This window comes from Abramis brama (genome assembly GCF_963993115.1).
Source record: "Abramis brama genome assembly, chromosome: 4".
Taxonomy (NCBI): Eukaryota; Metazoa; Chordata; class Actinopteri; order Cypriniformes; family Leuciscidae; genus Abramis; species Abramis brama.
This window is the reverse complement of record NC_139966.1, coordinates 37,282,798-37,306,728: the sequence shown is the minus strand read 5'-3', so window position 1 is coordinate 37,306,728 and position 23,931 is coordinate 37,282,798. Positions and strand designations below refer to the sequence as shown.

Genomic DNA, 23,931 nt, shown 5'->3' with positions numbered 1-23,931 from the left:
TCAATTTGCATTATTTCAACTTATATTTTTAAAGAGTACTTATATTTTATTATACTATTTATAATGTTATATTTCACTTATATTTATTTTATTTATAACAGGCATACATTTAAATTGACACATTCCATGGTGTTTCTTCACCATCATCTTTTTTTTTGTTGATTTAGATGTGTCCTCAGCCAATGCCGTTTAAATATGAAGCATCAATAAAAGGTCAAACATATTGGGAATAGTTTAGCTGTGTTGCTATGCATCAAGAGAGTAAGAAACTGAGCAGCTAACACTCTCTAGAGTGAACGTCTCTTATAATAAACCATCTGCAGGAGGTGCATTTTTGACATAACACCCAGCATGTCCTGTTAAATAAGTCACCGTTCGCCACTGATATAGAACACAAAATTGGAAAAACTTCAGGAGTTTCAAAGTAGTCATCTGATTGGTTGAATTCTACAGGATGTCTGGGAGACATGTGTGTTGCATTCTTTAATGGTCCGCCTAGAAACAAAGTCGCCATGATGCAAAACCCCCTTGTGGAAAAAGAAAGCCGACGTGTTTACAACTGTGACAATGAGTCCTTTTAGCATCAACTAAACGCTGCATATTCGCGCCGGTCTGTTATCGTAGGGACATTGACTTTACATTTCCACACCCCTAAACATGACGCGGAACAAAATGAACTGTGATTGGTTGCCTTACATGTCAATCAAACATCCTCTTGGGCGGTCCTTGGCCAATTAAAGCTGCAATGGTGTCCAGATATTCTGGCGTCAGTCTGAAGGTCTGGCTACGCATGACTAGTTCAACGCTTGATTTGAAGTTAAAGTTGTTTCTGAAAGATTTTTTAGATTAACATGACGATACATGCACAACACAACAACTACATAAATTTATTCACTAACCATTCAGAAATGTCCAGTTGCATTCTAAAAGTTGTAACTTCCTCCGGCTGCGTGAGATTCTCCTGTTTTGTTGTTGCTGGAGTATCTGAAGCATGAGCTGTAAAGGCTCCGCCCTCTTCTGAAAAGCTAATTTGCATTTAAAGGGACACGCACAAAAACAGCGTGTTTTTGCTCACACCCAGAGCCATAGAGAGAAAGAGTTGCGACACTCCCATAGACCTCCGTTGTAAAAAATGGCGGCGCTTTTAACCGCCTACTTCCGGGATTTGAAGATCGGATTAGTTCCAAACACTGTCATTTGGGCGTTGGACACCATTCACTTACATTGCTGCGCGTCGAGTTGTTCCAGAGTTAAGTTGCTGAAATATCGACCTATTTTGAATTGTCAACTGTCTATATTGTATCAGAGGCCATTTGCGATGCTTATACTGGTCTTCATTTGTACATGCACAGCGTAATTATTTATATTTTATGTTGGTTGTTTCAACCAATTTTCAAGCACTGCCTGCTAGCTAGTTAGCTAGCGCGACTTCGTCAGCTGTGACAATAAGAGTTTGGTAATGAATCGCTACCACCTTTATAGCAACTTTTATTTAATAAAATTTTTTGGGATATACTAACTTTTCATTATGTTTTATTGTCTTGAGTGAAGCGGCTTGTGAGAACAATGCTGGACCTCTAGGATTGTTATGGCCATCACCAGTCCTGTCTGTTTCATGGATCACCTGCCCCTGGTTTTTGTTTTTCTTGTTCACACACACTCACACAAGCACACATTTTTGTTGTCTGTCATTGTTTAATAAAAAATATTTTATTTGAAAACCTTCATTTGTATCAGCCATGCTTAATTGATGTCTCAAAAGCTGTAACATAAGTTACAAGTGTTTTGTTAGTTAATTGCTTAAGTTACTTGGATTGAGTTACAGCTACGCTTACTCTTAGCCTACTCTGTACACTAACCCAGAGCCATAGAGAAAAATCTTCACTCACTTACCTATAGACCCAAACATAAAGGCGTAAATTAGTTTTTAATCTGTTATAGTTTTGATAATGTGTATGGCTTAATCTTAAAATAATATTCTTAGTCTTAACATGATCATGTTTCACGTTGTGGTCCTGGGGGTGGCCACTTTCATCAGAAGAAGTGAGCTAGCTTCTAAGCGAATTCTGAACTGACCGCCACGGCAGACCTCTTTGTGTGATCACGAAGGTAGGCTAATGGCTGAATCAAAATTTATAAGCAAAATCACGGGAATCAATAGCCTAATACAGCCCAGTTGTGCTAAAATAAATATCATGAGACGTCCATCATCAGATGAATGATATGGAAAAGTTAAGTTAGAGCCGCTAAAGCCAGTGCTACTACCCATGCGAACATGAACACTAAGCTTTTCCCTCCAATATAGCCTAAAACTTATCTCCAAATGCAAAACTGACATTAACAAAATGCAATAATGCAATAACAGCTGAAAAAGTACTTGGGTGTGTGTTTTATTTTATATTTAACGTTCAATAATGCAATCGCTGCTGTCTGTCCCATAGAAGAACATGACAGCCAGCGTATGTTTTGGAACTATTGGGGCTTACATGAACCACGTGACAGCCATAGCGGCGACATCAAAGAGTGTCGCAACTCTTTCTCTCTATGGCTCTGCTCACACCCAAATAGGGGCAAATTTGACAAGCTATAATAAATTATCTTTGGGGTATTTGGAGCTGAAACATCACAGACACATACTGGGGACACCAGAGACTTATATTACAATTTGTGAACGGGGGTAAAATAGGTCCTCTTCAAATAAATATGGAGACATACCAAATACTACAACTTTCTGAAATTCAGGTACGTTTATCAATTCAACTTTTATCACTTTTCACTCAAATATGTATGCTGATAATATAATGCTGATAATATAATTAATTATAATTAAAACTATATTATTCACTTAGAAAAATGCAGTATAGCAGCTTTAGTGGGCTCTGGTTTTGGATCCCACTGTAGTACATTTAAGATATCGTGTATATATTGTTTTATAACAGGGAAATGTGAAAGCAAACACTATAAAAACAACAAGTTTCATATTAATTTATTATCTAATTAATGATTATTATGAATTAAGAATCCAAAGTGGATTACAAAAGCCTCTGAGGCCTTGACACCTGATATCAGGTTACAATCACAGGTTTGATTTGGTCATGAAATCATTCAAAGTACAGATACATGACATTAAATCATTTGAGACATGGTCAGAAAACAGAATAGTTCAAATTAAAAGTGATGATTGAAAACGCTGTAAAATATATAGCACATAATTGCAGTAGGTTAGGCAAAAAATGCCGGGATTATTATTTACACAAGACAAATAATTGATTTTGGAACAGACTGCCAGACAGATGTTAGACAATCAATGAGGTTAAAGTTGATTCCCTTGAGCATTTCAAACCATAAAAAAAATTCAAATGACAGAAATATGTTTGGCTTAAAACTAAATCATCCCACACATCAGCAGCTAATTATTAATTATGCATAAACAACACACAGGCATGTTAATCACATGTAACTTTAACTAAGGTTTTCATTTGTATTTAGTTAACTTGACCTTCGGCCTTGCATTCACAGCCTGTGACATGTTTGTATGTGAAGTGGGTCAGAGAGCTTTTGCTGCAAGTCAGCGTTATATTTCTCATCACGTAACCTCTCTCCTTACAGCACTGGTGACTCTGTTCAAGCTGCAGCGTCCCGTTAGTATGAATCCAACTGCAAGAAAACACAACAAATAAGGATCTGAACCACGTGTAACCAGTCCTTCTCGAGGGATTCAAACCGACATCTCTGGAATGGGATATATATATATATATATATATATATATATATACACACATACAGACACACATTTTCTTTTTTTTAAGAAATAAATGTTTTTTTTAACAAGAACACATTAAATTAATCAGTGGCAGCAAAGACATTTATAATATTACAAGACACTTATTTTTAAAATAAATGTTGTTCTTTGAACTTTCCATGCATCAAAGAATCTGAATAATGTAAAATGTAAAAAAAAATCATGGTATCATATTATAAACTTTGGGACCTGAGTTAAGCACACTTTCCTTAAAGGAGAACTCCGGTCAATTTTACCATTGAGCTCATTTTTTAGTAAATTTGGAGTGCTGTCAATACAGAGAACAACGACAAAAATCGGTGTTGCCTACACCGTGTTATCCTCTTTTTAAAATTTGCACCCTGTTGACTTCAATGGGGCAAGTTTTAAACCTGCTTTTAGCCTCTTAACATCCTTGATGTGTCATTACAAGTGCACAGCCAATGTGAGTGATTCCTTCAGAGTGAACACGGGTGAATCTGACTGCAGTAGATGTGAAAGATATGAATAAAAGTGATGTTAATTCAGCCAGCGCACATACCTGTATTTACATCCTGTTTTCGGTCGAAGTCCATAGTAGTCGATTGTCGAGTTCACGCGCATAGGTTTAGTTACCTATGATCACGCGCGTGAACTCGACAATCGAGTAGGATGTTAAGAGGCTAAAAGCAGGTTTAAAACTTGCCCCATTGAAGTCAACAGGGTGCAAATTTTAAAAAGAGGATAACACGGTGTAGGCAACACAGATTTTTGTCGTTGTTCTCTGTATTGACAGCACTCCAAATTTACAAAAAAATTAGCTCAATGTTAAAATTGACCGGAGTTGTCCTTTAAGGGGGCCTTTAGTCCCATTGGACCCTATTATTTTTATTAGTAGTAGATTTTCTTTTTCTTTTTTCTTTACCCTAAATTTTACACTGTGTATTTTTCAATTTTCCATAATTTAAGCACATTGTTTTGCACTATAGTTTTGTGCATATAGTAAACTACAGCTGTACAGGGGAACAATACGGGGATGTGGCTCAATATTTTTACATTCATTCTTTCATTCATTCAAAAAAATGCTGCAAAATGACACATGTTCTGACAATACCCTCTAGTGGCCATAGAGCTGTTTGTCAAGGAAATAATTAATGTTTGATAGATGTGTGCTATTTGCTTTTAGTTGCATATTATCTGTGCCTTTAGCACACAATACTACAACAGACCTTCACATGATCGTCCAGCGTATTTTCTATGAAAGAGGCTTTGAAATACTTGCCTGTTGTGTGTCTTACACTGGCCATCACAAATGGGAAGCTCGACTTCCTGTGTGCAGTCAGCAATTGTTAGGTTCATTCTTGTCACTCTGGCAGCACATGTAACATTACCTGTGATACACAGAACAAAATTACAGTCAGCAACATACTAAAATCATGAGTAAAAAAAAATAATAATAATTGTATAACCTTAAAATGTCTACTAAAATGGATAGCATAAAATAATAATTGTTTGACTGAATGGTACAGTTCCAGCAACAGTGAAACATTTGTGTAAACCTACATGAATAGCAGCAATGATGGTCATCCCACACTCGTAACTCCTGGACACACACAAAAACATAATAATGCAGTGGTTTTATAGAAGATTCAACCAGAAAAAAACATGCACATGTGCAACAAACTTGATTTTGTTTTGTAATACTGATGTGATTTTGGTCTCTCACCTCGGCACAGGTTTGCAGTGGACACACAGTTTTCTCAACCTCAGTTCCTGTCGGACTACAGCTGAAAGATTCACACGGATTTGCAGGGTCTGTCCACCGCTCGCCCACCTGAAGAAAAAAACACAGTTAAATACATTTGTTAAATATGTTTTGTGCTAAATTTAGGTACAGAAAGGTCTTTTAAAGGGGCCTCTTAAACTTTACAAAACAGACAAAACTCCCATTGTGAGTAAATATGTGAACTATTTCCTTTACCTTGTAAGTCCTTCCATTGTACTCGCAATTCTTCTCAACTGTAAAAGCAAAGAAAACATACTCTGAATCTATTTTTGCAACAGTGGACCTCATGATATAATCAATGAAAAAATATATTTATTCCAAGCAACAGTGGCAGTCTACACTATGTGGTGCCAGAAATTACCGCAGATGTGATTGTCACAGCAGTCAGAAACCATAATGGAGAAGGCGCTGCAGACTGGAGTAGGTCCGGGAGGTTTGGGTACGCACTCTTCAGTTTTAGTCTGGTTATTACATGTGCATATGTGACAGTTTGATTCCCATACTGCCCCCACCTAACAGACAGACAGACAGAGGATTACTGTTATGCAGTATTCACATGTATTGTTTAAAAGAAGCTTGTGGTTGCATTAATAATTGATCTCTTACCGGCATGGGCTCACCCAATGGCCCTTTACACTCTGAAAAATAAATATGTGTGAAATTCATGTATGAATGACCCATTCTAGAGAATATCTGATTATTTAGGAAAATTGGCAAAGTATTTTTGCAATGTCAGTTTTGATAACAAATGAGTTTAGCTTAATAGGAATTTTCTCATTAGGTCATGAACTGCTTTTCATTTTATAGTTGTTAATTGTACCAAAAATAATAATTCTGTGTTGGAAATGTCACGGCCACTTTAATATATCAGTAATATTTAGTTGATCTTGGAATAATTATTGTTGAAAAATGTATTACAATAAAAAAAATAAAAAATAAAAATAAAAAATTAATTGTCATTATTATTATTATTATTATTATTATTATTATTATTATTATTATTATTATTATCATCATCATCATCATCATCATCATCATCATCATCATTATTATGATTATTGTTATCCTAAAACTTTCCCGATTTAAATGAAACAACAAACAAAACAATAATAATAATAAAAATTATAATAATTGAAAATTATTACAATTAAATAAAAATTATATTTTGATAAAATAACTCATTAATATTTAGTTGATTTTGGAACTATTATTGTTGACGAATTACATATTATTAAAATTAAATAAATGTATTAAATAAATTATTAATTGTGAACAATAATCATGTTTACAATATCAGCAATGAATCGATTTGTGGATATGAATTGCTTGTATTATTTACATGAATTCATTGATTAAAAACAATATTACTTTAAATCTTGAGCTTTAAAATAATAACAGTTGTTTTGAAATGTTTGGTTGAATCTGTCGTGTTGGTAAAGAAAGTCACTCACTAGTGCATTCAGACACACAGATTTGCTTGTGATCTTCTGCAAGCATTTGGCCATCAGGACAAAAGCAGCCTGATCTCAAACCAACCACAGACGTTGCAGGCACACGAACTCTGAGGAGACAATAGAGTGACGGCCGTGAAGCTAAAGGTAGAAAATCACGAACATGCGATCCTATACCTTACCATTACGAATAAAAAAAACTCTTTAAGTGACTAATGGAAAAATCTAGACAAAGCAAAAGGTGGAGCACTGGCATTTTTCCTTGAAACTCAATCTTTTAATTGAGAGGTGAAATATGAAGCACTGTGGGAATCATTTAAAGTAAAATCTTTCTCACCCGCCTCGACAGACATCATTTGGAGACTTGCGACACTCATCGTACATCATTCCTTCAGGACATGTGATCTCTAAAATATAGTGGCACAGGCAAATGCATATTGTTATTGAGGACTGTTTATATTTATTTTCCTTTATATTTAATGAATAAGATCCATGGGTTGAAACTATTACACCAAAGATGTGCAGATGGTTTATTCTTTTATTTAGATTTTTCAATACATTTTAAGCTAATGTGGCTACATGCTAATGCAAACACAAATAGTATGTAAAAAGAGGATTTCTTACGAGCTCAAAAACATGGAACTTATCATCAAAGTACATAATAGTGCAGAGTATGACTAAGCAGATTTGTATGCAGTAAGTGGCCCTTTAACCCGAGTGACCGAGTTCAATGCTCCCAATAATCCCAAGGGCAGTGGTTTTCAACCTTTTTGACTCCAAAGCCCACCATTGTCCACAAAAATATTAAAAAGTCTGACACTCCCAGTTTAAGAGTTCTTGAGGGTTCCCATTCTTTTTAACTAATACATTTGCCTATCTTTTTAAGTCGTTGGTAATTTACTGGATCTAGAAGGTATCTAGAAATCACGTTTAAAATTAGACTACTATGGCCTGGTGTCACAGATAAGGCTTAGATTAAGCCAGGATTAGGCTTTAGTTTAATTTTTTTATTTTTTTTAAAGCATTACTAGTGTGAATCTTGAGAGTAAACAATGGCACTGGCATATTTTGAGATATGTCAGTGCAAATTGCTTTCAGTTAAAACAGCTCAATAATGCATTTTAGTCTGGGATTAATCTTAAACCTTGTCTGCGAAACCGGGGGTTTATGCTTTCAAATTAGACTTACTTATGCAAGTTGTTGAGGGGGTGATTAAAATAAAAAATTCCTCGAATCTTAGTTGTTTTAGATTTTGTTTTAAGGTCCTTGCACACCGAGTCCGAAATTCTCGTCTGAAATTTTCGCATGTTAAAAAAATAAATACGACCTCATGTTGTGTCAATCACGTTTGACACACTGCCTCCGAAACTTTAATCCGTCATAAAAAAAAAAACAGATTGGGTTAAATGTTCCGCATTTTTCACATCCGTAGCAAAGAGCCATTGTACAAGCGAACGCCAAAATCCAGTACTGTTTAGTATCAATTGGTTCACAGAAATTGTTGGTCTTTTTTATAATATGTGGCTCCAGTATCGCTAGCAAAACATTAAACTGAGCCACTAGTATCCTGATGTAAACTTTGAATCATTTGGGATAATCCTATAATATATATATAATATTATATAATATTATATATCAGGATAGATCCTTGATGAGGAGGTGGAACTGTCCTTCCGCTATACGCAATCTCAGGATTGGATGGACCCAATATTTCATCTTTCTTTTTCTCTTTTTAAGAAGAGAGAGGACAATAAAATCATCCTCACTGCGTGAAGACTCCATTCTGTATTGTTTTGCGAATTTTTTTTGCGACTCAGTATGCAAGGACCTTTACTTATTTTGAAGTCTTCTTGGGGCCCTAGTGGACCCTGTTACCCCTTGTTGAGAACCACTGCATAACGGGACCCTTATTTATCAGTGTCCAAGAAAACTTTTAAATGGCAAATGCTCTTTGTATGGCTCAAATAATTACCTTCAAAGCTTAACCACAATTAAATGAAACGCAATAAATGCTATAAAGTATACCACCTATGAATTCCACAAATTCAATACTCAATGAAACTCAAAGGATTCATAAAGACTTGCAGGTCTCTAAAGTGATACGTAAAGGCTTAGGTTAGGTTTGAAGATGCTGACATGTTGATATTATATGTATCAGTGTCTAAACGTACAAAAATATAAGTGTACTACTACTTTCTGAAACTATAATTTCATTCTGTTCACTTACCACATGAGCCATTGGTAAGGTATCTCCAGTCCACACAAATACCAATCCTCTTGCACTCTGATGCTGCATATTCCAGAGAGGAACAGGCATCAACACTGGTGTTGGATGAACAGTAGTCAAACTGGCAGTTCTTCTCCACTGACGTAAGATTGATCCTTTCACTGCACTCCGCAAACACCCTGAGTAAAAGGCAAAGATGTTAACAACACCAATTATATTCGCAATTATAGTCGCAATGCAACAGGCCAATTTGTTTATCCTTTTGCTATGAAAAAAAAAGAAAAGAAAAAAAGATTTTAACTTCCGAAACACTACTGTTATGCTTATTGACCTCAGTTGATATAAAAAATACCATACAGTGGCTTACTCATGGTGAAGAAGGTCACATATTGGAGGATTGCAGGGAGGTGGGGGTGGGGGTGGAGGTGTAGGTATGACAGGGAAACAAGGAACATTGATGGGTGCAGATTTGCAGTAGGGTTTCAGAGGGTCTTCTACGACCCAGTCATATGCAGTCTTATCACAGCAGTTGTCATCTTCAACTACTCCATTTCTTCGTATGCATGACTGACCACCACAAACACCTGAAAAAAGTCAAATGGAGCAAGTTTGCCCGGGGTTACAGCCATTATATACACTATTTATATCTTTTTTAGTTCTATAGTCTGTGATATAGGAACCATATTGTATATCATGTATCAATTCCCAGACAGCAACATAGTGTCGGCCCAGATCCAGGCCACATCTAGGCCACATCTGGTACATGTGGATTCAACGCTGTCGTTCAATGTTGCTGTCTGGGTTACTTTTAATCGTACAATCAAATTATTGTAATTACTTACCGCACTGTCCTATGGTGTTGTTTTGGAAGTGCTCTAATGCCAGGTTGATTAACAGATTGTTGAATGTCGAAAGAGAAACATAGGAACGGATAGGTTTGATGTAGATGTAGACCTGGCTATCACTGCTTTCAAACTTGAACACCTGATTTTCATACGGTGGCTTTATGATTTCCTGGTTCAAAGTAGACTGAAAAAAAAAAAGACAATCTGCTCATCATCCAAGTTAAAGTGAACTATAATCTCCAGTCATTCACAGAAATACAAATACCGGCAGAGAACTGTAGGCTGTGGCAAAAATCTGTTTTGTTGAGTTTAGGATGTGTCAGTTAAAGAATAATGGTGATTTTGGTATTGATAATAAAAGGTTTATTGACCAGCTTAGGCTATACACAATTTATATAGACTACTGTTGATTAAGAAAGCTTAAATATTATTTACAAAAAACTGTTGCATTTAACAATTGCAATTTCTGAAAGATGGTTTCCAAACTTTCAATAGCAACTTTAGTCCACCAGAAACAAAGAAACAAAAGCCTATTACAATTGCTTAATGTATTAAAAATTAGTTTTCATGAGGACTGGCTAGATCAGTTTAACTTTCTTTGTGGAATCATATTTTAAAATCTTCACTTTGCTTTTTTTTCAAACTATCCTTTTCATATTATTGGCTAGAGTAAGGTGAAATGTGGACCACACATTATACCTAGATTCAAATGTATGGCTCTGGGAGACTGATACATTACAACATTAGAAGAATCACATATTTTAAAAGTTTTTATTATTATGAACCTACCTCCACTGTGTACTCCTCTGTTACCATAAGTGTGACAATGTCATTCCAGTACTTTAATGTGATGCCCCTAGAGCAGGAATTATCAATTTCCTCGATACAGTAATAGTTGTCTACAGTAATGCTTAATCTGTGTTGCGGTTCTTTCTCATCCACTAGAGTGTAGGTGCAGTTGTCCATGAAGTCAAATGCAATACCCTGGAAGGAAATGTAGTGAGGGTCTCCATAAATCTGACACTGGCCTGAAAAAGGAAACAGGAAAATACAATTACGATTGGTAAAATTCGTAAAAGTCACTCTTATTGTTTTTCATTGGCTGGACAAATAGATAGCCCCACCACTAACTAATCCAACTGGATGAGTCATTGTTTATATGGCAGGTTGGTTTACTTACAGTCACACTTCAAGCTCTCACAGCAAGTCTCTTTATCTGTAACCAAAGACATCTTGTCTCTAGGGCAATCCGTCCTGATTTTGGGTGTTGGGCAGGTTATGGATTTTACCTCAATCACTCCAGCCTTACAGTCTTTATCAGCACAATCCTCTCTCCAAGTTTCTCCACATGACCAGCTTTGATTTCGCCTCACATCTTTGCACTCGCACACTGATTAAAAAATTACATAAAAATAAGATCCCTTTAATCAACACATGTAGCACATATAATTGAGTTTGAGGACTGTATGGTGAACATACTGTAATTCACGTGGATTTTAAATCTGAGAAATTGTTCCATATGTAGTCGTAGGCCCTGGAGTTGTGTTATAATGTAGAATTTTATTTGTGAGTAGTAGTTGTACCTGGAGTTGTGTGTTCAGTGGTAGGTATTGTAGTATTGGATACAGGCGTCATCGTTGAAGGGGTTACCGTTGAAGGTATCACCGTTGAAGGGGTCACTGTTGAAGGTATCACCGTTGAAGGGGTCATCGTTGAAGGGGTCACCGTTGAAGGTATCACCGTTGAAGGGGTCATCGTTGACGGGGTCATCGTTGTCGGATTTATAGTCGTAGTGTTCAAATATTGATTTGAGGATGATATTTCAGTTGTAGTTGTGATAGTAGGGCCAGTGACTATTGTAAAATCTAGTGGGAATGAGAGAAAAAAAGTCCACTAAAAACAATATACATTTGAATGGCAGTTTTAAGAGGTTTTTTTTCCAGTTATCATCACATTATTGGCTTTATATTAAGAAACCTTTGTTTAAATGTTAATTATAGCACAAGTCAATTGTATATTTGTAGTGGGTTCCATACCTGGTGTGGTCACTGTTGACACTGGAGTGGAATATTTTACTGAGGTAGTAGCTTCAGTTGTTGGCTGTATTGTGGTTGGTTGAGTGCTCTCACGTGTTAGTGGTCGTGTTGTGGTTTTATATTCTGTTGTGCTCTCAGTTGTTGGTCGTTGTGTTGTGGTTGGTTCTTCCACTGGAGTTGTGTATGATTCTACTGTGCTCTCAGATGTTGATAGTTGTGTTGTTGTTGTGTACTCTGTTGTCTTCTTTGAAGTTTGTGGTTGTGTTGTGGTTGTGTCTTCCACTAAAGTTGTATGAGATTCTGTTGTGCTCTCAGTTGTTGGTAGTTGTGTTGTGCTCTGTGAAGTTGGTTGCTGTGTTGTTGTTTCATCCAAAATAGTTGTATATTCTTCTGTTGTCGCCCTTGTGGTTGGTTTTTGTGTTGTGTATTCTCTTGTACTCTGTGAAGCTGGGGGTTGTGTTGTTGTTCCTTCCATTGGAGTTGTATATGATTCTGTTGTGCTCTCAGTTGTTGGTAGTTGTGTTGTGTATTTTGTTGTGCTCTGTGAAGCTGGGGGTTGTGTTGTTGTTCCTTCCATTGGAGTTGTATATGATTCTGTTGTGCTCTCAGTTGTTGGTAGTTGTGATGTGCTCTGTGAAGTTGGTTGCTGAGTTGTTGTTTCATCCAAAGGAGTTGTATATTCTTCTGTTGTCGTCCTTGTGGTTGGTTTTTGTGTTGTGTATTCTCTTGTGCTCTGTGAAGCTGGGGGTTGTGTTGTTGTTCCTTCCATTGGAGTTGTATATGATTCTGTTGTGCTCTCAGTTGTTGGTAGTTGTGTTGTGCTCTGTGAAGTTGGTTGCTGAGTTGTTGTTTCATCCAAAGGAGTTGTATATTCTTCTGTTGTCGTCCTTGTGGTTGGTTTTTGTGTTGTGTATTCTGTTGTGCTCTGTGAAGCTGGGGGTTGTGTTGTTGTTCCTTCCATTGGAGTTGTATATGATTCTGTTGTGCTCTCAGTTGTTGGTAGTTGTGTTGTGCTCTGTGAAGTTGGTTGCTGAGTTGTTGTTTCATCCAAAGGAGTTGTATATTCTTCTGTTGTCGTCCTTGTGGTTGGTTTTTGTGTTGTGTATTCTGTTGTGCTCTGTGAAGTTGGGGGTTGTGTTGTTGTTCCTTCCATTGGAGTTGTATATGATTCTGTTGAGCTCTCAGTTGTTGGTAGTTGTGTTGTGCTCTGTGAAGTTGGTTGCTGAGTTGTTGTTTCATCCAAAGGAGTTGTATATTCTTCTGTTGTTGTCCTTGTGGTTGGTAGTTGTGTTGTGTATTCTGTTGTGCTCTGTGAAGTTGGGGGTTGTGTTGTTGTTCCTTCTGTTGTATATGATTCTGTTGTGCTCTCAGTTGTTGGTACTTGTGTTGTGGATTCTTTTGTGCTCTTTGAAGTTAGTGGTTGTGTTGTGGTCGTGTCTTCCACTGTAGTTGTATATGATTCTGATGTGTGCTCAGTTGTTGGTAGTTGTGTTGTGTATTCTGTTGTGCTTTGTGAAGTTGGTGGCTGTGTTGTTGTTTCTTTTACTGGAGTTGTATATGATTCTGTTGTGCTCTCAGTTGTTGATGGATGTGTTGTGGTTGTGTATTCTGTTGTGCTCTCATTTGGTGGTAGCTGTGTTGTGGTTGTGTATTCTGTTGTGCTCACAGCTGTTGGTAGTTGTGTTCCAGTTGTTTCTTTAACTGGAGTTGCATATGATTCTGTTGTTGATGTTTGCACTGTGTATTTGGTTGTTTTCACAGTTGTTGATGATTGTGTTATGTATTTTGTTGTGCTTTGAGTTGTTGGTGATTGTGTTGTGTATTTTGTTGTGCTTTGAGTTGTTGGTGATTGTGTTGTGTATTTTGTTGTGCTTTGAGTTGTTGGTGATTGTGTTGTGTATTTTGTTGTGCTTTGACTTGTTGGTGGTTGTGTTGTGGTTATGTGGGTCATTGCAGTTGTAGATGGCTGAGCTGTTGATGTGTAAGAAATTGTAGTCGTAGTTGGAGCCGTAGTTGTTGGAGTGCAGACGATTTGTCCATCAAAGCATTTACTAAGGAAAAAGAATATAAACTATAATGAATGTGAACGGTATGTGTATAGTTCTTTAAACCTTTGATCTAAAATGTCTATCCAGCATTACAACAAGAGTCTACAAAATGGCTTACCAGCATTTATAGGGAGTGCACATTTCATCAGGAGGTGACAACACTCTGTTCATGATGTTACAAGTGCAGTTGTCCAAAGTGGTGCATTTACCTATGTTTTCATCATAATATGGGGTCTCCTCAGGGCATCTTGGATAGCAACCTGAAAGTTTCATGCAGTGCTTTATGAAAACCAAAGACATTTGGGGCATTTAAACTGTTTTCATATTTCTAATTTCTAGCAGTACTGACCCAGACAGCAACATAGTGTCGGCCCAGATCCAGGCCACATCTGGTACTGTACATGTGGATTTAACGCGTACCAGATGTGGGCCGGATCTGTGCCGACACTATGTTGCTGTCTGGGGATACATCTAGATCAAGAAGCAGAAGCAAGAAGGTACACAAATACCTTCAAGTTTTCCTGTAAAGCGTTTATTAGTGCCACAGGTCTTAACCTGGCCACAGGGATCGTAATGCCAGGTGCTTTGGCCCACATCATTGTAATAGTCACAATACACCGCTGTGGAGATGAACAAACACTGTAATCACTTGACTAACTCAATAATAGCCCAGGTATGTCTTTACCAGGAAATGCTCATTCTGGGAAATTCTTAATAACAATAGAATACAATACATACGACACAAATCTGGGGATCTCCATTTGATGCAAACGTCCTTTGCACTACATGCCTCTGCGTAAGATGAGACAGCAGTACAGAAACCGAGAAACTTTCCTTCAAACTCACAAGAACAGGACTCCAAAACACAGGCCTGGTAATAAGGTTCTGGATCCACCTAGTAGTCATACGAATGCAACAATTATTGGCTGATTTCCTCATGGGGAAAAAATCAATTACGAGCACCTGAACCAACTATCAAACCTAGAAACCGTTTGATGAACTTGAACAAAAAGGTCGTAATTGGTTGATATATAAACAGTGATTTGTTGTTAATGAACCAAGATTAACTTCAAGCAACAAACATCAGAAACGACATTATTTAGTTGACTAACGTCACTGCAAGGTACCTTCAGATGGCAATCTTTAAAGGTGTCCGATCTCAGGATCATACATCGCCGCTGAGCCCAGGCTGCACAGTAGGAGTGACGTTCACAGGGAAATATTTCATGGGTCACATCAGAGCATGGTGGATCTGCTCTCTTCCAACTATTCCCAAAGTCCAGAACATTGAAAACTTCTGAGGAGCTGCTCGTCAGAAGGTCGTTTGTCACCTTTCCATCAAAGTTCCCACAGAGTCCCAACACTCGGCCCTAATGTTCCACAGTTAAAAGAGAATATTGCATGTCTTTACCGCTCAGTAGTACCAGCAAAGTTTGCTGAAAGCTGCTGACTGAATGAATCGCATATAAAGCCCACAGGAGAACACCAATAACTGTACCTACTGCATGTAGGCGTAATTTAAAAAAATAAGCATCTTTCTGTTGTTTCTAGTAAATGCAGTGAGTTATGTCTTTGTACAGGAAACTTGCCCCTGATTAAGTCACAATGTGAGGATTGAATATGAAACTTAGACATAATTAAATGTGATTCCTTACTCTCCACTGAGGCTCTAGTTGGATGGTGACCCTGGTGTGTTTGTCCCAGATTACAGTGATGCCCAGCCTGGGAGCTGTGGTGATGATGATGTAGAGGCCCACAGTGTGGATGGAATAAAGGGGCTCTGCCAACAATGCATTCCCTGCCTGAAGTTTCTCAGTTACCTTCATATCACTCAACATCAGAGTCACTGTACCCTGTCAAACATTGAGCAAGTATGCATTACAATTTTTACTTGATAGAAAGTTGAAATATTGACAACATCCAACAACCATTTATATTCACAGAAGATCATATACCAGGAGCTCCACTGAGATTGCGCGGGAACACGTCAAAGACTCGTCACAGCAAGGAACGCTCTCAGATTTAATTGCAAACTGTCCACTTGAACCTGCGTCCTTTTACAAGAAATATTAGAGGTTAAAACATGTTTGGCACGTGTTTGAGAATTTTACTAGTACGCTGTACAAACACTAATTAAAAGTCAGGAATATGTTGAGCAATATTCAATAATTTGGGCATTGGTTGTTTTTTATTCACATTTGACTGTCATTGTTTCATTTTTATTGATTTAGTAGCTGTTTGACAAAAGCAACTTCTGCTAAGTTTAAAATACTTATACTCTTACTGTATTATGTATCGAACTCCAAGGTCACCCCAAAAGGGTAATTTATCACATGGCAAACACTCACCTTCACTAGAGTGTACTGACAGTGGCCATCGAATTTGTACCATTTGGAGTCAAAGGTGTGGTAATGCCCATTCCCGAAAACCTCGCATACTCCTGAACATGCCTCATCAATACAAGACCACTCACCACCTCTACATGTGCTGTGAGACACAAAATCATATCATTCAAATCCAGTGAACCCATGTTACCAATAAAAGGGTTATTGTATTTTTATTGGGCAGGGTATCTCAATTGTAATTTTTTAATCTCAATTCATTTACATTCCCAGTCTGGGGGAAAAACAGCTTTAGCATTCTGCAAAATATCTACTTTTTTGTACCACAAAAACAAAACCATATGGGTTTGGAACAATTATTCCTTTAAAATATGTGAACCTAGAAGACAAAGCTCTTACCATATTTTACAGTTTGTCTCCACACTCTGCCCAGTTTCATACACCCTCCCACTGAATTCACAGGTGCAGTTTTCATGAGTCACACAACCACCATTATGATCTTCAAAAAGTCCCCCAGGACAATAACACCCACTGATACAGCTGTTATCATCAGTCTGTAAATATATAGCATCAATTTCACTCCGACTCTTGCAGAAAAGGAACACTTTAATACTTGCATATGGTAGGATGTCATAATGTCAAAATTTTGAAAAATGCTCACCACGGGTTTGGTCAAGCTTTCACATGTCCTATGGGCAGTATTCACGGGTATTTGTAAACAATCCACACAAATCTTTCCCACTGTGCAATCTAGAAAAAAAAGCATAGAACTTCATAGAAATCTTAGGTAATGATTCTTGGATTTGCAAATTTCAATGTTGATTTGTCAGTGTTATATTAGTTGAAAACTCAAGGGTGGAGTTCACTAAGAAAGTAATCTTGTGATTCAGTCCGTATGTAAAAAATCGGTATTAAAAACCACTATGGAATTCCGCAGTGCCGCTTCAATTTAAATACAAATACTAAATGGAGTACCAAACCAGAACAGATAGCATCTGCTGTTTAGTGGATTAACCCCTGAATGTAGTATTTTGTCAAATGTACAAACTTGGGAAGAAAAAAAAAAACTTACTGCAAAATTTGGGACAATGAAGTTGTCCATTTTCACACAAGCTGTAATACAAGACAAACATTGTATACACAGATTCAGCTAAAAATTTTACTCAAAGACATTGTTTAAGCCTTGTTTTTATCCTTACCATTGGCGTCCACCGATAACCACTGGGCCTGGAGGTGTGACGCCTCCTGGGTGGTGGCAGCTGCACTGTGAGCGAGGACTGCAGGTCAGTTGGTTGCTCAGGTGAGAGTCTGATGTGCATCCACACCCTTCCACAGGGTCGTCCACCACCTCACAGGTGGGATCAGGGCCCGAGAGGGAACGGCATGTACGGTTACATGCCAAAGTGGCGTAAGTAAACCTCAGGTTGCCCATGCATGAAGGAACTGAAAAGCACAATGATAATTTGTAGAGTGGGTACTTAGCCATACATAGATGCTGACACATAATAATAATAAAAAGTAATAATAATAATAAAAAATAATTTCACATGGTGATGTAACCATAAGAACTTTTTGTAATCATACAGTAGATACTGTATTCGTAGATACATAAACAAAACATGAAATGTACATATCACAAAAATGTTAGTTTATTATTATTATTATTTTTTTTTAAATAATTAAGTTGAATAGTGGATAGTATGATGGGTGCTTTCTAAACACTGCTTGGTGAAGCTTCGAAACCTTTGCAAATCATTTGTTTCGAACCAGTGATTCGAAGCGCGTATCAAATCGCCAAAGTCACGTAATTTCAGTAAACGAGGCTTCGTTACTTCATAACTGTTTTGAAACGTTCCGAAATTCCAATGGTTCCCAGCTAGGAGGCCATCTCGAATTTGACCTGATCTCAGGTCAATTTAATACATTTGTTCACATTTGAATGACAAATTTTTATGATAAAAAGATGAGTTGTAGTTAGTCTTTAATTGGCCAGATTAACCAATCTACCAATAAAAAAAATCAAGCCTTACAAATGAATAAAAGAACATATTAAAAAGACACTTCATATTTAATGGTATTAGGTGATTTGCTAATACTATTTAATAGTTTACTCTTTCAATATAGCATTTGCAATTGGTTTGTAAAAGGTGTTATGTATGTTTAAGCGGAGTCTTCGCTGCATTTACACCATTTTGACCAGCAGGCATCACCAGTGTGTCACTTCTAAACAGTGAATCGTTTTGCAAAGCAATTGCTTAAGTTGTTTCAAAGAGTTGGAAATTTTTGTTTCTCTCAAAACTAGTGGAAAGTAATTCCCAACATGTGTTTGTCGTAGTCAGGTTACAGCAAAGAAGAGTTGAGGCAGAATAGACTGCAAGAGACCAGCAACCAACATAACATAGTTGAGAACAGACCAAGAACAACTGAAAATGAGGGCTACTGTATATACACACACACAGGGACAAACTAGGAAGTAAACGAGACAACTGACAAGACACAGGTGTGACACATAAGGGCAAAACAAAAACCATAGCAACTAACTAATGAGGGCTCAATTCACTACAAAAACAAGAGAAACACGGATGAAACCTTATGTTTGTAATGTTTCCAATTAAAACCTAATTCAAAACTGGTGCACAAGTTGCAACCTCCAGTCATATGCACTTTTTTCGAGAAGTTTGGGGAAAAAAGGTTGAAACTCAACGAGACATTTCAACTTTATACAATATTTTTGAAAAAAACAACTCTTTGTGACATGAAAACCTAAATACCTTTAAAAACAACAAACCTGAATGTCACCATATTATTTTCGCACTGAATAAAAGCTTGTCACTCACTGCAGTTTGTTTCTGATCTCCAGTCCTCAACAGTGATCCCTTGAGTTGCACAGGCTTTTGCATAGTTTCCAAAGGAGACACACAAACATCCCTGTAATGCAGCCGAGCACTGACATGTTCTCTTTATACAAGCCTGAGAAGAATCAAACACAGATTAATAACAAGAAAACAACCATGAATTTCAAACGCATCAAATATGTTTATGGATAGGAATATATCTGTACCTCGACAAAGGGCGAAACATGTACATAATCGTGACACACAGCAAACACTCCTTCTGGATCTTTCAGTTGGTCACAGTTGTCCTCAGCAAATATCTCTGCAAATGGAATGAATATTAGTGGTCATCTTTAAAAATAACGTTATATTGTTAAGTAGTTAAGCAAAAACATCCTTACCATTGTCAGTGTTGATGCATCCAGTAATTGGGGTACAACTGCCCATTGACCAGGACTGGGCAAAAAGCTGAGCCGAACTTTCTATGATGCCACTAAAAGTGGTGAAGTCATCGCTGGTGTCATTATTAAAAGTTCCACAGAGACCTATTATAATAAAAATAATAAAAATTAAATAAAACTTTCAAATTTGATTTTTTTGACCAATCGATTTTTGACCAAGATCAAATTTGACTCTATATATAATTATATTTTTCTGAAACTTGTTTGAATATGACTTATTCAAACCTTTGGTATTTTCGGTTGGTGGCAAATTCAAATATATTTGAATTTCTGGAGAGATTTGAACTTGCATTTTCAGGCCAAATGAAGTCTGAACTTGAATGAACATTGAAGACTGCCAAAAGACTGTGGCTGACTCTGAAACAAAACCCAATTACATATACAGTATAAGGAGAAAGTAATTTTTCAAAGCTTATGTTAATATTGCACATTTCGTCAAGCTTGTATATGAATATTTCAAACTCATGAATCTAAAACATTCCAAAAGAGCCTACCAGTCTGTGACAGGTCACTGATTTCAATATTGTTCATTTGTATGCTGTTTGCAGAGAAGGTATATCTTTCCTGGAATGAAAATAGCATTATTTATTTTATAAGAGCAGTGCATTTCATGATAAAGAATAATGTTTTTCCAATATGCCATTATGAAATTTTAAAAAAATGTAACTACAGCCCACCCTACTGTAGTATATCTGCAGTGTTGAAATGCAAATAATAATCTCATTTTTATTGATAATTATTAAGTTACAATGAAATATTATACAACAAAAGTTATGCAAATGTTAAAAAAGAAAGGAATGTAGATGGAAAACAGACAAACCTGGTTGATATTAAGATATGCCTTTTCTATGACAACAGTTTGCACAGAATACTGAATGCTCAATGTCCAGTTAAGCCCCTGGGTGATATACCAAATAGTATACATTTTAATATCAGTAAATCTCAAAATATCATATTTTAGTGAAATCTTTCAATTTCACTTACCCTTGCAGCCACAAATGTGCATCTGTCAAGTAGAGAATACTGTTTGCCATCAAATGTAGTGATGAATTGGCCCTCAATAATACATTTGGCTGGACATGTGTTTGCAGAACATGCCCATTTGCCTCTAATGCAGGTACTAAGGGGATAAAAACAACAAAAATGTCTCAAGCAGTTTTCATTTTTTTTTCCTACAGAATATATTCAAATCCCACATTTTTTACTTACAAAGACTGTCTTTTAATAAACCTTGTTTATATTCTTAACAAATAATAATAATAATACTATTATCAGGTTAATGTTCTCTTTTCTGGACTAGTTTCTTCTTCATTGTTTCCCTGTGTTTCTGTTCCTGTGCCCTATGTTCTCGCTTCTCATTTGTTGTCATTATTTCATTTGGTTTCCCTTATTATTTATTCCTGTCACCTCTCATCTAGTGTCCTTGTTAGCGCTGTAAATTTAATCCCTCAGTGTGAGTTAGCCTATTGTCCTGTATTTTCTATGATGTTGCGTGCGTTAGTTTGCTTCTGGTATTTCTCATATACTTCTGGTTTAGGATTATCTTCTTTGTTTTGTTCAATAAACTACATTCCTTTTCCTTGCCTGCTCTGCACGTAACAGAATACAGGACGGACCAAGAGAAGATTTAAACATGGATCTGCCAGTCGTTCACCTCCTCCTCCTCACCCAGGATGATCAAGGACCACACTAGAGATTTTTTTGGACCTCGTCTATCTTACTCACTTTTTCATTTCTCTCTTTTTTCTTTGACTAGACTTAATGAGAACTTAAAATAACTTGTTCCCCTGCCCGTTTATGGTATTTCGAGGGAGGTTTCAGGACTTTGTTAAGCTAGTGCTCTTGCAGAGTGGTTCCTCTTTCAACGTGGGTGAGGCGGAGGAGGACCATCTATGCCACTCACACGCTATGGACCCTGAGCCTGACCCCACGCCCCCCACAAACATAGAGCCAGAGCCTAAACCCGCAGAGGACCCTGTGTCAGTGGAGAGTTCGACCCTGGAGCCAGTGCCTGCAGCCATGTCCATCCTAGAGGATGTGCTAGTAGAGCTTGACATCCTGGAGCTGATTCCCATTCATCACCCCAGGAGCTTTATTAATAACAGGAGCTTTAGTTTGCTCCTGTTATTTCTCCTATGTTTCTTGACATCCTGGAGCTGATTCCTATTCATCACCCCAGCCCTGAGGTTGAATTGTTCCCTCCAGTCCAAGTGAATGTAATGGACTCTCTGGTCCTGACCAGTTCCCTGGCCCTTCCTCCTCCACTGGTCCCATCTAGCATCCAAGTCTCCTGTGTCTCCTCTGGTCCCGCCCAGCTCCAAGTGTCCTTCGTAGCTAATGATTTCACCTAGCTTTCTTCTCCCACCTACCTATGACAGCCAGTTCCTTAGTCCTGCCTCTGCTGGATCCTTTCAGTTCCTCGGTTTCTCTTCTTTTTGCTGCGCATATCCACCTCGGGTCTTCCGGTCACCAGCTCCACCTTTGCAAGTAGATCCCCTGGCCCATAACTCCACCTCGCCCTGTTGACCAGTTGGCTCCTTGCCCCCACGGTCCACCTGGGACCGTCGTCCTCACGGCTTCACCGGGCTCCCTTGTCCCGGCTCCACCTTGGTCAGTTGTCGTTCTGCCTGAGGCATGGACTTCCAGTCCTTTGGATGTGCCATGTCCCTCCACCCCTTCAGCTTTGTTGGGCTCTACCTTCCCTCCAGCTCCACCTTGCTCCACGGCTCCACCTTGGCCTCCAGGACTTACGGTGACACCCGGTCTCTGTGTTTCTTCGGCTCCGCCTGGTTCTCCAGCTCTCCTGGCTCCATTGCTGGTGGTCGGACCTCTGACTCCAACATGGCTCCTCCCTCAATTGGTTTCACCATGGACCCTCATCCTTGCTATACTCTGGGTTGTCAGCTATTTCCTCCCTCTTTCATCTCCTCCATGGCTTCTCCCTTCACCCACTCACCCTTAGACTATTCCTCCCATTCCCCCATGAACTCTTCCTTCCCCAATTGATTTCCCCCACCACCACCACTACCGGAAGGGGGGGATGATGTCTGGTCTATGTTCTTTTTTATGGACTTTTAGTTTGTTTTTCATTGTTTCTCTGTGTTTCTGTTACTGTTCCCTTTGTTCCTGCTTTTAGTTTGTTGTCATAGTTACTGATTTGGTCTCCCTCATTATTGATTCTTTTGACCTGTGTTCCATCAAGTTTCCTTGTTAGCTTTGCATATTTAAGCCCTCAGTTTCAGTTAGCCAATTGTTGGATGCACTGTACATAACAACTATTCCATATATATTATAAAAAAAAAAAAATACATAAATAGATTTTATATAACCAGAATTATCTAAAATATTGTTGCCAAATCAGTTATCCAGAATTAGAGGAGGAATCTATTGAGAAAAAATTCTAGTTCTCACCATGTCTGACACTTTGTTCTACGTTCCTGCCTTGGAGCATACGTTATCTTTGCATGTACACATGGACATTCTTCCACATTTATGGAATGGTAACCATCAGCATGATCATTCAGGACCTTTCCTGAAATTGCGTAAGAAGAACATTTTTGCAAATTATAAAATTAATCAAATAAAACTAGATTTTTTGCAACATCTGAAAAGTGAATGGTTATTTAAGGCATCATTGATGAAGTTAAATGCTTAAGGTTACAGACTTGTTCTAAAAATAAAAATAAATAATAATAAAAAAATCAATTAAATTAAAGTAAAATATCTGTGAAAACAAATTTCCTTTTTAAATGCTAATCAAGGACCAACCTTTAGCTGGCAGGCAGGTGCTAGTCAATTCTGTGGTGTAATTCTGTGGGTTGCTGCAGGTTGGTGGGAAAGCGCTACCTATCTCCTCATAGTGCAGGTCTCCAGGACAAAGAGGTTGGGCTGCAAACACGATGAATTCTTACTATTTAATATATATATATATATATATATATATATATATATATATATATATATATATATATATATACATATACATATAAAACTGTTAAAACTGTGGTTCTTACAGCAGTTGCTTTTCGATCTCCATACTGTCAAAAATGGATCGGAGGTCCTACACATAAGTGAGATCTCTTTAAAAAAGGAGCAGTTTGCTTCCTTATGCCACAAGCCATTCATATTTTTTTTACATAGC

General features: G+C 37.6%; 1 protein-coding gene across 1 annotated transcript; it reads right to left on the bottom strand.

Annotated features, from left to right (window-relative positions):
- Nucleotides 1-2,971: 2,971 nt before the first annotated feature.
- LOC311081196 (uncharacterized protein) lies at nucleotides 2,972-23,931 on the bottom strand. The gene is made up of 37 exons (XM_084111607.1): nucleotides 23,804-23,931; nucleotides 23,559-23,678; nucleotides 23,202-23,322; nucleotides 20,775-20,910; nucleotides 20,611-20,688; nucleotides 20,285-20,354; nucleotides 20,016-20,147; nucleotides 19,731-19,874; nucleotides 19,557-19,651; nucleotides 19,333-19,465; nucleotides 17,695-17,938; nucleotides 17,568-17,608; nucleotides 17,157-17,245; nucleotides 16,895-17,049; nucleotides 16,502-16,640; nucleotides 16,109-16,207; nucleotides 15,809-16,006; nucleotides 15,281-15,523; nucleotides 14,892-15,048; nucleotides 14,663-14,773; nucleotides 14,272-14,413; nucleotides 12,106-14,156; nucleotides 11,653-11,934; nucleotides 11,250-11,459; nucleotides 10,859-11,097; nucleotides 10,067-10,253; nucleotides 9,592-9,808; nucleotides 9,225-9,403; nucleotides 7,335-7,404; nucleotides 6,998-7,107; nucleotides 6,153-6,184; nucleotides 5,908-6,058; nucleotides 5,742-5,779; nucleotides 5,487-5,594; nucleotides 5,324-5,363; nucleotides 5,043-5,151; nucleotides 2,972-3,657 (listed from the first exon to the last, which is right to left on the bottom strand). Exons 1-37 carry the CDS (start codon nucleotides 23,913-23,915, stop codon nucleotides 3,486-3,488), a joined length of 6,954 nt encoding a protein of 2,317 aa, XP_083967733.1. The 5' UTR covers nucleotides 23,916-23,931; the 3' UTR covers nucleotides 2,972-3,485.